General features: G+C 42.3%; 1 protein-coding gene across 1 annotated transcript; it reads left to right on the top strand.

The window, feature by feature from the left end:
• Positions 1-1536: 1536 nt before the first annotated feature.
• Positions 1537-13610, top strand: LOC308287913 (piwi-like protein 1; the record flags this gene model as incomplete). Its single annotated transcript, XM_080729246.1, has 20 exons — positions 1537-1605; positions 2612-2711; positions 3088-3220; positions 3442-3649; positions 3849-3970; positions 4173-4253; positions 4638-4835; positions 5628-5736; positions 6138-6267; positions 6639-6756; positions 6920-7034; positions 7349-7536; positions 9231-9303; positions 9782-9982; positions 10331-10434; positions 10931-11001; positions 11333-11486; positions 11771-11896; positions 12440-12587; positions 13494-13610. The coding sequence occupies 20 exons, from the start codon at positions 1537-1539 to the stop codon at positions 13608-13610; spliced, it is 2565 nt and encodes an 854-aa protein (XP_080585372.1).
• Between the last annotated feature and the right edge of the window lie 1622 nt (positions 13611-15232).

Here is a 15232-nt window from a genome sequence, read left to right as displayed (position 1 = left end):
TACAAAGCCAGGGTTCAGCTGAGCTAACTACGTTTTTGGACACGCTCATTTATTTATGTACCCCAAATTAGCCTTCCTGATATTGGGGGACAAACATTTACCTCAAAAACAGAAACAATCAGTGAAATATCTCTCATATGCCTTTATCTCAGCATTCTCAGGGTAAATGGTAAATGGTGCATTTATATAGCGCTTTTATCCAAGGCGCTTTACATAGATTGTGCATTACATTCACCCATTCACACACACATTCATACACCGTGGCAGAGGAAACCATGCAAGGCACCAACCTGCTCACCGGGAGCAATTATGGGTTCAGAGTCTTGCTCAAGGACCCTTCGACATCCGGGGGACATCCAGTTCGAATCCGGGAGAGCCCGGATTCGAACTGGGAACCCTTCGGGAACCCTTCATGCTCTAACGGTTTCTCTACCCCTGAGGGGTAGAGGGTTGAAGACCCCTTAGGGGTCTTCAACGTTTTCAGGCCAAGGACCCCTTAGTTGAGAGAGAGATGAAGCAGGGAACCCCACAACCTGTTCATAGACTCCATATAGTTTCATCGTTTTGACAGTACAATCATCAGTGTATTTTGGATTCATGTCAATTTGTATTTAACCTGAACAGTCAATACTAAATAAACTTGACCTTTCCCTCTGTACATAGTCTGCTCTTTTCCCCTCTACACCAAACCTCTTTGCTGAAAATAGCAGATCTACAATCTCACAGTAGATCTGCTATTTTTGGCTAAAGTTCCCAGAATATGGACGCTAGGGTTCAAATGGTTCATATAAAAACTGAGGAAAAAAGATTTGGAGGACCCCCTGTAGTAACTCTGAGGACCCCCTGTTGAAGACCCCTGCTTTATCTCATTTGGCTGACCAGACCAGTTGAAACACTTTTAATTTTTCAGTCAATTTTTTTGTTCATAGTTACTGCACTCTGGCTGTGTAGGGCAGTATAGTGGACTCCTATTTTGCCATAGTGTCAAAGAAAATCTGGAGACTTGACATTCAGTAATTGGGTTTTATGATCAACATAAGAACATTATAATGATATGTAAAAAGGAAACTAACTGAGGCCAAGTCTTTGCCACATAATGGACATATCAATGAGCCATGGTGATTGGCCTGAATGTGAGTGACATTAAGCAAGTTCAATAGTGTAGCTGTAGCAAGCAACCTAGACTTCGATCAAGATTATATATCATAGATGTATTTTTCGAGTCAGACTAATCTATGATTGTCTCAATCCAAGGCTAAGGACCCCCATAACTCTTGAGTGTAATAAAAGTGTATGGTTCTGTTTAGTACATTCTCACAGTTACAGACCTGTAGGGTCAATTTGGAACCCCCCCTCAAGTTACCTTAGTGTACCGGGGCCGACTGATCCGGATTAGATTTTGATATTAGGAAATGGTTGTATAACATGAAAAGTGTAAAATCTGGTGTTCCTGACTGCATGCATTAATTTGCTGTGTTACAGTTAACTATTTTGAATGATTGTTTTTCAAATGCAGAGATATAATACGGAGTGAAAATGACTGGACGTGCACGAGCAAGATCCAGAGGGCGCGCACGTGGTGCGGAGACTGCAGCCCCTGGAATGGTAATGTCACTAGTGTCACTCAGTATGACTTAAGCATAATGGTGCATAAAAAGATTTTCTTTTGTTAAAATAAAAGTTAAATATCCGTATTCTGCTGTTGCTATAGAATAGCAGTTCAGCTGTTTGGACAACAGAACATGAATTTTCAGGTTGGGATACCGATTTTAGCCAATCAGGACAGGGAACTCACACAGGGTACAGGACAAACAAGTAAAAATGGAAGTGATGACACAAAGAAATGAGCGGAATTGACATCCATTTTGGTATTGTGAAAAATGGGAGTGGGCCTGTCACAATATTCGCATTTATTTGACATAGTCGCAATTATTTTGTCATAATCGTCATAATCATTTACAAAAATGTTGGAAAGAAATAATAGTGGAAATAGCAGATCTACAAGATCACAATGTTCTTTTTTAAGTATTAAGTTGTCAAATTAGTCAGAGGCCTTAGACTAGAGAGATAGAATGGTAATTTCGTGCTAATCAGTCTAAAAGGGCCAAATTTGCACAGATGTAGCCCAGTGCTTGCTCTAATGATTTAGCTATAGGGCGCCCGAGTCACAGCGGCCAAATAAAGTTGGGCTCCCATCAACTTTCTATACAGGAGGAAAATACCCAGAAAAACATTTTTTTTCTGGGTATTTAAGTAGGATGTGAGGGGTCTAATTAGGGGTTTGTCATGATGCTGAATCCATTGCAAGCATTTGTTTTACACAAAAAAACATTGCTTGGGCTACAAATGGCCCCAGAAAACGATGGTTTAGTGATAAAAAGTGATGAGTAATCGCCTTTCACTCACCTTTCACAGTTTTGTGGGGTTTTTTTGGGGCCATTTGTAGCCCAAGGAATGTTTTTTGTGCAAAACAAATGGAAAAATCGTGATGTAAAATGACATAATCCTGACAGCCCTAAGGTACATATCAAACGCAGTGTGTGTGTGTGTGTGTGTGTGTGTGTGTGTGTGTGTGTGTGTGTGTGTGTGTGTGTGTGTGTGTGTTTTTTAGGCTGTGTCTCAAGAAGCCGCAGCAGCAGCACCTCCTGTGGAGGCTGAGCTGGTTGGCAGAGGAAGGCAAAAAACTGCCCCAGGAGCTGTTTCAACAGAAGGTTCTCATATGGCATTGACCTTATATCCGTATTTCAACTTTTTATGTTTTTTCTATAATTATTGCCCTACCCAAGTGCCAGACAATATTGTACCTTTAAACTTTATGTTGCTATTCGTTGATTCTTTTGTGATTCTTAAACATTGCATTAGTCAAATGTGCATGGACTTGAGGAGTAGCAATAATGCATACTAAAGCTTGATTAATTTAATCTAAACATGTTAAAAATAAAAAGTAGACAGAAATGTTGTCATCTTATTATGAGCATTAGTGAGGAGGACCATTTATATGACGATATGTTGAAAATACAGGCGAAGGGGTCCTTTAAGCAGAAGGAAAGTCCTTGGTAACTTGTGTTTTGGGGGTTATTTCTTCAGAGGAAGTGCTGCAGATCTCGGGTGGGTTCCAGCAGGTGAAGATTGGAGAAAGAGGACGCCGCCGTGATTTTTCCGATGCAGGAGTCCACACCAGACAGGCGATGGAGCATGTCAGAGAGTCAAAGTCTGGTCTGTATATGACATGGCCATGCTTACAATGATGTAGAAATGATATTGTTGCAACATACAGAAGCTGCACAATCCTTATTCACAAGCAACTTGGAGGCTCATTTCAATTCCCTCCACTGACAGCCCATTCATGACACTGAAAGGTCCCATCTGATTGTATTCTATTATGTTAGATAAACTCACCAACATTTTACCACTTTCACTACTTGCATCCCCAGGTAATAGTGGCTCTGCCATTCAGTTGAAAGCCAACTTCCTGCGGATCATATCCCGTCCCCAGTGGGCTCTCTATCAATACCATGTGGACTACAACCCTCCCATGGAGTCACGCCGCCTGCGTAGTGCCCTCCTCTATCAGCACGAAGAGGCGCTTGGCACGGCACGCTCCTTCGATGGGGCCCTCCTCTTTCTGCCTCGTAGACTTCACAACAAGGTACTCCTTTTCTAAAAAGAATTACTAAATCCAAACTATCACATCTCACTCACATGGAACAGATTATGAGTACGTGTCTCAAAAGTACAATATTTGTCTTTGAAATGTAGTGGAGTGACTCAAGTAAAGTGCAGATACTCAACATTTAGAAAATGTACTTTAATCACTGTCCATCACTGATGTCTTAACTTGTGTTTAGGAGACGGTGTTGCACAGTGAGACCCGGAATGGAGAGAAGGTCCGAATAACGGTTACACTAACCAATGAGCTGCCTCCCACCTCACCAGCATGCCTTCAGTTCTACAACATCATCTTTAGAAGGTCCGTCCTACACTTCACAGTTCAGATGCAGCTCACTTCCAAGATGGGAGTATTTAGATTTGCCATGTAACAGAAAAATATTGTCACTGTCTGGCAGACACTTTGTCTCTTAGATATTATACGTTTAGAAATGTTGAGATGAAAGGTTTCTGCCTAATGTAATGATTTACAAATTAAACTTGACACTTGTGGAATTCATTAGGATCCTGAGAATGCTGAACATGCAGCAGATTGGACGGCACTACTACAACCCCAATGACCCACTGAACATCCCACAGCACAGGTACTGTATGAATCTCACTCACCCTGCACATTGTCTTGTACAGCAGGGTTCTCAAACCTTTTCAGATGGATTTTACCTATTAATGTGGTGCGTTGAGCGCTATGCTGTCGAATTAGTAAGGAAATATCTGGCGCTTCTCTGTGTGCAAGATGGCAGTTGCTCCAGACCACCTCATTTTAAGACCACTGGCACTAAAGCAAGATCATTTAGTATAAAGAAAACGTGGACTCTGGGTGTAAATAAATGACAATTGGGTGGATAGTGCATTGTGTCCTGAACACCATATTTGTGGATTTTTTTCATAAACTGTAAACGTACAGTAGTAACTTGCTAGCTAAAGATTGGAGGAAAATACTGCTATTAATACCATCTTTCTCTCCAAAGACTGACGATCTGGCCTGGCTACCAGTCCACCATCTTGCAGTTCGAATCAGGCATCATGATGTGTGCCGATGTGAGTCACAAGGTGCTGCGCAGTGAGACCGTCCTGGACTTCATGACCAACCTCAAGCAGCAGTGTCCAATGCAGCACTTCAGAGAGGCCTGCACCAAGGAGCTGGTCGGCCTCATCGTCCTCACAAAGTAAATCGAAGCATGCATGTCACACTTGTCACAGATGAGCTTGTTGGCTTTGTTGCATTTGTGATTGACAGAAATGCTGTGGAAAGTAGCACCGGAAAGTTATCCACCTGTTTCCGCGAGAATTTACTGTGGCATTATCTGTGGGACACTTCCAGAGAACTGCTGACATACAAGCTTGCGTCGCATCGTAGATACAACCGTTATGAGCTTGTAGATCACACTCGGCTGCGGCGCCAGAAGCTGCCGCACACCTGCGCAATGCACGATGGGACGTTGGAAAGTTGTGGATACTTTGACCGTTGTCTGTGTAAAATTAATCCCAATTGAGCGAAGTGCAATAAAATTGTAATATACAGACGTGGAGCCTCTGTTTTCTCTTGGCCTCTCGTCAACCACTGCTGCTGGGGATGCCTGCAGCAATGACAACGGGAGTGTGGGACCTCATTCTGGTGCGCTGCATCACAGCTCACTTACATATCAATATTTTTGATATGTCTGCATTTAAGAGAATACAATCATGGATCAACCTACAGTATGAATAAACTAAATATTTTGTGCTGAGGAACTATATTGTGAATTTAGTGACACCACACTAACCGTTAAAGGCAATTGCTGTCCCCAGAAGCAGTGCTTGACAGGCGGCCAAGTGGCTCGATTTCCAATTATTACAGCTTGATTGTATACATTCTTATGGTTTCAACAGTAGGCAAGCAGACAAAAGCGCCACATGTGAACAATTTTCTATAGTGCAGTTTATAAATACGGTGTGTATGTTTTTTTTACCTTCCTCAGGTACAACAACAAAACGTACAGGATTGATGACATTGCATGGGATCACACCCCGAACAACACGTTCACCAAGGGAGACACTGAGATCTCCTTCAAGGACTACTACAAGACTGTAGGTGTTCCTGCTGGGAACAGTTTTACTACATTAGTTAACTTGGTTATTTTCTTAGCGATTATTCTATTGATTACTTTTTAGATTAATCTATGTGAATTTTATATTCTTTATATACCAACAAATTGATTGTTTTTAACATAGTTGCATTAGTGAAAATATCTGCTCCGGGGCGCCCGCTGCCTACCGTTACAGGCGCATACCACATACTGTAGGCTCTGATGCCTGACAGCGTGTTGCGGGTTCGAGTCCTGATCCCGACGTGAAATTGTGGGAATTGCTACTGATTTGAAGGCATTTGTAAAATCGTCCTTGGGTCTTAATGGGTCGTTAATAGATTGGTTTGTGAACTGTTGCAACCCTAGTCTACACTTGACTAATTATTGAATGTATTCTTGAAGCAATACAGCCTGGACATCCGGTGCAGTGACCAGGCACTGTTGGTCAGTCAGCTGAAGAAGCTTAGAGGTCCTTCTGGAGGACCTCCCCCTGGACCAGCCCTGCTGATCCCAGAACTCTGCTACCTTACAGGTATTTATGTCCCAGAACTCTGCAACCTTTACAGGTACAGTATGCCAACTCCTCTGCTCTGCTCTGCTCTCAAAGGGAAAACATTACCATCTTTCAGTGGTTCTCAAAGCACCCCCTTCTTGAAAAACAATTGGTTAATATAGCATTAAAATCAGTTTAACGACTTAACATTTATTTACATGGCAAGGGAAATATTTAATAGAGGAGGCGGCTCTGAGATGTAGTGGAGTAGAAGTATAAAGTATGGAAAAATTGACTCGAGTACAATTTTGAGGTTCTTCTTCTTTACTTAAGTAGAGTACTTGAGTTAAATGTACTTGGTTACTTTACAACCCTAAAAATAACTGAAAACCTACTGGTGTTGCCCACAGGTCTGACTGACAAGATGCGTGCTGACTTCAACATCATGAAGGACCTGTCCGCTCAGACCAGACTGACCCCTGAGCAGAGAGAAGGTCGCCTCAAACAGTTTGCAGGCAACATTCATGGGTAGGTCAAATATTAATGCCATTAAAATCTTAATGTTTTGGCAATTATTTGGGGGCTCTTATGGCAATATCCTCACGGATAACCATTGGGCCACGGCCCACAGATTTATCAAGATTTATTTTGTTATTTTTTAGTAACTCTAATTACTTTGTCCTGTTTTTAGGAACGCTCAAGCCCAGGCGGAGCTGAATACCTGGGGACTCAACTTCGATAAAGAGCTCCTGAACATAAAGGGCAGAGTTCTTCAATCTGAGAGGATTTTCCAGGGCTCCCGTTCGGTATAAAAGCACAACATTTTGCTCACAGGTTTTGTCAGGAAACGTTCCAAGTCAAGAAAAATATAGAAAATAGTCTGTCCTCTCCCTTCTTCTATAGCTGTACTCTTTGTGCCAATATTTAACTTTATGTAACTGTTCACCCATCTTGATGTTATATTTGTTAATGATAGAAACAATCTTCAACCAAAGACAAAGTGTTTAGAAAAAGTAATCAGTAAAACACAGTCTTCTCATATAAAGCCTGTGGAGCTTTTTGCAGAATGTAGTTAAGCAGTTGAGTCAAACGTGGCTATTGCTTTTTGTTTTCAACACAGTTTGACTACAACCCCATGGCAGCTGACTGGTCCAGGGAGATGAAAGGGCTGCCCATCATCAAGGCCCCCCCACTGCAGAAATGGGTGGTGTTCTTCACCAGACGCAACGCCAACGACGCCCAGACCCTTGTACAGACCTTGGCCAAGGTCTCCGGTCCTTTGGGCATCCACTCGGACAGACCTACCATGTGAGTTATTCACGTACTGTATGCGTTGATAATTTCCCACATGTCAATATCAGTATCGAATACAATCAACTCAAAACAATGAAATGGATATAAATAAATGTATAACGAGTATGTAGTATGTAGTGTAAGCAATAATCACAGTAGTTTAAAATAGTCTCCTAGCCTGCTATTCATCAGTCATGTTGTTTAGGACAGATGTTAGGCCCTGTCCAGACGACAACGTATTTTTAATCCCCGGGGAGGTAAAGCCACGAACGCCCATGGGTGTCCACATGCAGACGCATGCAAACGGAGGACTAGACGAATAGTTTCCAAAACTCCGGCTGCAGTGCATTTTTGTTACCCGGGCGTATTTATTTTGCCTTGTGGACACCGTAAACGGAGAAGTTCTTTGCTTGCATGCTTACGTCACCTTGTGCTTCTCGCCTCCTCCTCCTTGCTATGAGAAAAACCCATGGTTGTCTCTGTAGAATATCCATATTTATGAGCGCATTCACGACATGTGATCATTAGAGAGCTCAGCTGTCTTGTTTAGGGATGGAGCCCTATTTAGCCTAATGAATGATTTTAATTATATTTGTTACTCTTGTCAAATGTCATCTTCATAAATGGTGGTCAGCCACGATCTCACAGTCTCAAAAGATACCAGTTATGTTCTGAATTTGTAGCTTTCCACCGGCTCAATAAGCCGGATCGTTAAGGTGCTCATTATCAATAACGAGATACAGCCCTAGTCTTGTTAACGGAGCATATCTGACGCGACGCGCTTGCCTCTTCTCTTTGTCAAAGTTTGGATATCAAATGCCAATATCAAATGATTTCAAGCATAATGGAGACATACGCACGCATGCAGGCATTACTCCTGTCCATTCTCATCAGTTGTCTGACGCTTTGAAGGTGAGAATATGTTGATTATTCACGGCATGTGCCTCCTTTTAAATTATTTCCACGATCAGCGCAAGCTAAAAAAAAAGTCCGTCTGAGAGAGCGCACCACTCTCTCTCTCAATACCAAGTGATGCTTGCTTGACCACGAAGTTCTGATTGATAGAGTTACATTCGTTTAATACTGAGAGAGAGAGAGAGAGAGAGAGAGAGAGAACACCACACTCGACGATTCCTCTCCCCTCTCCTGCTCTAGAAATAGTTAAATGAATGTTTAAATAGCAATTGTGCATGTTAAAGTGTGAAGATTGTGAAACTTGGACGATGCATAGCCTATAGATAGATAGCTGCTGCAATGATTGCATGAGAGCAGGGGGACGCGGCCAGCCGGCCACCCGCTTCGGTGACGCGCAGACAGGGATTTATAGCGTTTTTATAATACCGTGTGGACACACATATTTTTCTACACGGGCCCGTGTGGAGGCGTAGAGGTTTCAAAACAAAGTCAGAAACCCCCGGGGACTTTTTAGGTATAGACAGGGCCTTAGATTCATTGTTTTCCCTCTATACTCAATTCTATTTACTGTATGTGATTATTGACTTAATTGACTACAGTTCATGCTTACTCTGTATATATAAGTTCCTCTGGATAAGAGTGTTTCCTAAATGCTTAGTGTCCTGTTGTGAAGTGCTCAGGCAGACCCTCCAACTCTGTTAGAAATCTTTTTTGAATAAAACTATAAAATACATACGACGTTGCACACAGTTCAGCTTTGTCAGGTTAAACAGTCATGTTTCTATTTTTTCAAGGGTGGAATATGATGACCGGCAGGAGGCGCTCCTCAGAGCCTTGCAGCAGAATGTAACACAGGAGACCCAGATGGTAAGACATAAGAAAATATGTATCCATGAGTTTCCAATGCCCCACAGTGCATTGCGCAGACGCTGTACCGAGCTTCCGGCGCCGCAGCCGAGTGTGATTTACAAGCTCACAATGGTTGCATCTGCAACGTGACGTGAGCTTGTATGTCTGCTGTTAAACCGGAAGTGTGGTCCAAACCGGTCCAAATAATCTCCAGTAAACTCCCGCGGAAACAGGTGGATATGAAATAACTAGGAGGAGGAGAGAAACTGGTGCACATAAATGAGCTTATCCATATAAATTATTTAACTTTAATTAAACATCTAAGATGGGAGCCACTGCCAAGTTAATGGTAGGGGGAACACTGGACATCATGATCAAAACCACTGCTGTTATGGATAATAATCCTCAGAAGACCCGGTAGCACTAGCATTGTGATGGAACCTGTAATATTAACATGGAACTGTTGTTTGTGTTGTCATTTGGTCTATTCTCATAGGTGGTAGTGGTCCTCCCCAGCAATAAGAAGGACAAATATGACAGTGTGAAAAAGTACCTGTGTGTGGACTGCCCTACCCCCAGTCAGTGTGTGTTGTCTCGCACCCTCGGCCGCCCACAAGCCCTCATCACCATCGCCACCAAGATTGCACTGCAGATGGCCTGCAAGATGGGAGGAGAGCTGTGGACACTGGAGATCCCGGTTAGTCCCCCTGTCACACAATCCATTTAAGTTGTGAGAAGTGCATGAAGTGGGTGGGGGGGGGGGGGGGGCATTCAGTTGAGGATATGACTTCAAATTCAATATCACAATTATTCCAAACCTTGTCTTGTATACATACAATTACTGAAAGATATATATTTTTTTATATTGATAAAATGGCAGATCCCCAAGCTCACAACACGTGAGCTAGTAGATGGGCAAATGTAGATATTTTTGTATATTAGGATTAAGTGAATCTGCTTGAAATTTTCAATTAAACTGCATCTTGATTATTCGATCAACCTACATGAACAAGTCAGTTATTGGTATTCCTCCCTGTTTTTGCAGCTCAAGCAGCTGATGATTGTGGGAATCGACTGTTACCATGACACTATTGCTGGAAAGAGGTCCATTGGTGCTCTGGTGGCCAGTCTGAACCAGGGCATGACCAGGTTAGTATGTAGAGTCTGAACAATGTGTTCACAGCGCCTGTGATTTTGTCTGTGTTTACAAGTTACTGTCACTAAGCTATATCTTGTGGGTGTTAACATACTGTACTGTTGGTGGGCGAAGCGGAGTGTTTAAGAGCAATGGAAGCTTTCTGGAAGCGATCTATAATTAATCTGCTGTGTATGTACATCTACTGTATACTGTATGTCGCTTACTGTGTTCCAGCTACCATTGGAAATTAATCACAGCCAGCGACTAGAGGCTGCTGGTGTAAGATGTTGTACTAAGAGTTATACCATTGCAACACATTTCATGCTTTTAGAGTTCAGCATTTGTAGTTGAGCAGGTCCTGAAAACTTAAATGATCAAAGCATATTAACATTTTAGGTATTTAGGAGATGGGTGTAATATGTATACCTGTAGAACCAATAGTGAGGAGGTCAGAGAGTGCTTTCTGGTGCTGTCCTAAAATATTCAGTTGTCTGTGCTGTTGAATAGGTGGTATTCCAAGTGTGTTCTGCAGGACCGAGGACAGGAACTCATGGATGGATTGAAAATGGCCTTCGTCGGTAAGTTAAGGTTTACAAACGCTCTACGCTCGTATTCAAAGGCCAACTCTGTGCTTCCATTCATCCAATTAATTCTAATATTTCTGATACGAGGGCTGGAACTATCAGTTTATTTTCTTTTTGCGAGTGTTCTCTTGATTACTTTTTTCAATTAACTGAATAGTACTGTAGCACGTCTATAATAAAAATGGTCTTTATCAATAACCACTTGAGCGTGGCTATAATTGGGTACATACAATCCTGAAAATCTTGGAGCTTGAAGATCTGTAATTTTTCACCTGCCCAAATAGGGATACATTTGTTAAATCTCACTCGTGTGTGTGTGTTTCAGGTGCTCTCAAATCCTTCCACAAGTTCAACAACCACATGCCTGCCCGCATCATTGTGTTCAGAGATGGAGTAGGAGATGGCATGCTGTCCACTGTGGTTGATTATGAGGTTCCCCAGCTGCTGGCTTCCATCAAATCCATGGGGACAGACTACCAGTAAGAACCTTACATGTCCAAAGTCTATTCAGACCAGTGACTTTGATTCTAGTCATCTAACCAAGGAACCTTTTGTAGACATGAATGTGTAGTGACGGAAAAGAAATGAGAACCAAAAGTCCAATCTTCAGTGGCATTATGGCTTGGCTGTTAAAACACCGGTTACCACAATATCAGCTAAAAGTAATGGTTGTGGACATACAAGGTTTTCAGCAACGAGGTGCACTATGAAATGCTAAAATAGATTTCTGGTGTCCAGCTATAATCTTATCCTCTGTTTCTAGGCCCAAGTTGACTATGGTGGTGGTGAAGAAGCGCGTCTGCCAGAGGTTCTTTGCCTTCCTCAATGGCAAGTTGTCCAACCCTCCCCCTGGAACTGTTGTGGACACAGATGTCACCAGGCCTGAGTGGTAGGTTTTTGACATACAGTGCAGTGTGTCCACCCGACAGGGTTGATTAGAACATTTAAAGGGGCACTCCACCACTTTTCAACCTATCTTCATATAATAGATCCTCACTAATGTTCATGATAAAATATCACAATTTTTTTCTGCTCAGTTTGGGTCTCATAGGAGAGCTGTGGGTGGGTCAAATCCTTCCTACCAGTGACATCATCAATGGGAAATGCAAGCTAATAGAAACTGCAGGCTTTCTATTCCTGAAAAAGTTGCAATGTTAAAGTGGAAACCATTGTTCTCGTGATAATAAAAATCTAATTTATTTTTTTCAAAAATATTATTTAATTTTTTTTTGTCAAACGATGATGTCACTGGTAGGAAGGATTTGACAGCTCTCCTATGAGACCCAGACTGAATAGAAAAAAAATGTGCTATTTTATTATGAACATTAGTGAGGACCTATTATATGAAGACAGGTTGAAAAGTGGTGAACTACTCCTTTAAGTGTTTTTGTTTTATCCTTAAACAAAAGAATGGTTGCCATCTTTCTCCCAGGTACGACTACTACATTGTGAGCCAGGCCGTTCGCATGGGAAGTGTCTCCCCTACCCACTACAATGTGGTGTACGACACCAGCGGACTGAAGCCCGACCACATGCAGCGGCTGACCTACAAACTCTGCCACATGTACTACAACTGGCAGGTAAGCTGGCCTGTTTTAACCTATAGTGGTTCTCAAAACGTTTTCATGTCAAGGACCCCCAACTGTATTTGACTGTGAGCCCCCACCTGAAAATATTTTGTGCCCTCCATACAAGATGAATGTAGTGTAGATATTATGCTTGTAGATCGGCTATTTTCAAATGTGTACCGGTATGTTAATTACTTTTTGGGAAAGTATTGTTCAATCTGGCACATTTACAATTTTGGTATTTCGCTGACCCTCTTATTCCAGAGTGATTTACAGTGAGTAAGGTAAACTAAAGGGCCTAAAAAATGTGCCCTCTTGGCCCCCAAACCCCAAAATAAACTCAGTCGCACTTAAAATAACAGACTCACTCCCTAGCTTCCGCCGTGGCCTGAAGACTCACCTCTTCCGACTCCACCTAAGCCCATAGAACTTAGCCTAGCACTCGCCTACCCCCCAATGACCATACATGAAAGCTAGATAGCATTTTTTAGGTTTTATATAAAGCTTAGTTTTTACTGATTAGGTACCTTTGTTATTTGTACCTTTGTTATTAAATGCCTAAATTGAGGTAATACATCAAATGCGTAGAAATGGTAATCTAGGATCCTAGGTAAACCAAGGACCTATCATCCGTCTAAAGGGTCCAATATCAAAAGAAATCGTCTGTACATTGAAACTAGAGGATGCCAGAAACGATTTCAACAAAAAGGTTGAATGAATACAAATATTGGGTACAGAGCGCTTTATACATTTGAGATTGTTATTAAAAGTGTTCACAAGAGCTTGTGACTAAATAACTACATTGGATCCACAGGTTATAGTTTTTCTACTTAATGAAAAGTCACGATTTGGGACATAAAAGTCTTCCACCGACAGTGACTGTGACCAACATTTGTTTCCCTCTGTTGTGCTTTTCAGGGGATTGTCCGTGTTCCAGCCCCCTGCCAGTACGCACACAAGCTGGCTTTCCTTGTGGGTCAGAGCATCCACAGGCAGCCCAGCGTCCACCTGGATGACTACCTCTACTACCTGTAACCATGACGACCACCTCTACCTGTAACCCTCATGACTACTGCCGTCCCCACGATGACTACTACTGCGGTGGTCCCCACGACGACTACTACTACTGCCGTCCCCACGACGACGTCTACTACTACTGCAATCCCCACGACGACTAGTACTACTGCCATCCCCACGACTACTACTACTACTACTGCCGTCCCCACGACGACTAGTACTACTACTGCAATCCCCACGACGACTAGTACTACTGCCGTCCCCACGACTACTACTACTACTGCCGTCCCCACGACGACTAGTACTACTACTGCAATCCCCACGACGACTAGTACTACTGCCGTCCCCACGACTACTACTACTGCCGTCCCCACGACGACTAGTACTACTACTGCAATCCCCACGACGACTAGTACTACTGCCGTCCCCACGACTACTACTACTACTACTGCAATCCCCACGACGACTAGTACTACTGCCGTCCCCACGACTACTACTACTACTACTGCAATCCCCACGACGACTAGTACTACTGCCGTCCCCACGACTACTACTACTACTACTGCCGTCCCCACGACGACTACTACTACCTCTACCTGTAACCCTGACGACTACCTCCCTGATGACTACCTGTATCTGTAACACTGACGACTACCTCTTCTACCTTTACCGCTGATGTTTACTTTGACACTACCAGCCACCTGTCCTGTGAGACCAGAAGACCCTACAGTGGCCTGCCTTCCGGCAGTAATTTTATTTTGTGTGAGAATTTCTACAAGCTCAATGCGTGAGCTTGAATTTCGGCTATTTTCACTAGTCGTGAAGCTTTTTGAAAGCCTTTGATTTTTGTTTTGCCTATGATGTGTCAGTTTTATCATTATATTTGCTTTCCCCCATGTTCCTTGTGATGTTTTTTTACTTATTTCAGTGGTTCTCAACCTTTTCATTAAATGACCATATTGAAACTGGGGATCCCCCCCCACCCTGACAAGTACTTGGAATTGAAGGCATTTAGTTTGACCCGGTTCCACAGAGCAAAGTCGGATCTTGCGTCAGATACTTTGGTTTGAAAACTTAAGATAATCAGAGTTATTTGTATTCTATATTTGATACCTGCTTTGGCCATCTGTTATTTTATTACAATTCGGCAAGAGAAAAAAATGCTCAAACAAATATAGCTTAACTGCACAGGTCAAGATGTTTAAGCACCAACTGAAAATAAAATAGATTATGAAACCTTGGAACTTTTTTTATTTCATTTTCCATAAATGCCTGTATGATCCACAGGTTGAGAACCACTGTGACGGAGTACAATGTAACTCGGACTAATTATCTCTGAGGTAACGTTTCATTACAGTAAGGACACCATCTGACATGGTTGCTGTGTGTACTCTGTTGTTTTTTTATTTTGTCCTGCATAATGCAAGCATTGCTGAGGGTGTTGATATTGTTGATTCTGTTCATTATTGATGTCTTAACCTACTATATCTACAGTAGTGTTCTCAGTTTTCCTCAAGTGTCCTCAATTTTCCTCAAGGCATCAATAAAGGTCTTATCTTTGTTCATTTTAAAAGAGAAAATACCCAATAAAACATGTTGTTTTGGTACGTTTGTTTTCTGAAAACTTAAATATTGGTAAT

Source organism: Nannobrachium achirus (genome assembly GCF_963921795.1).
Source record: "Nannobrachium achirus genome assembly, chromosome: 7".
In the NCBI taxonomy this organism is placed as follows: Eukaryota; Metazoa; Chordata; class Actinopteri; order Myctophiformes; family Myctophidae; genus Nannobrachium; species Nannobrachium achirus.
This window is presented reverse-complemented; position numbering and strand designations above follow the sequence as displayed.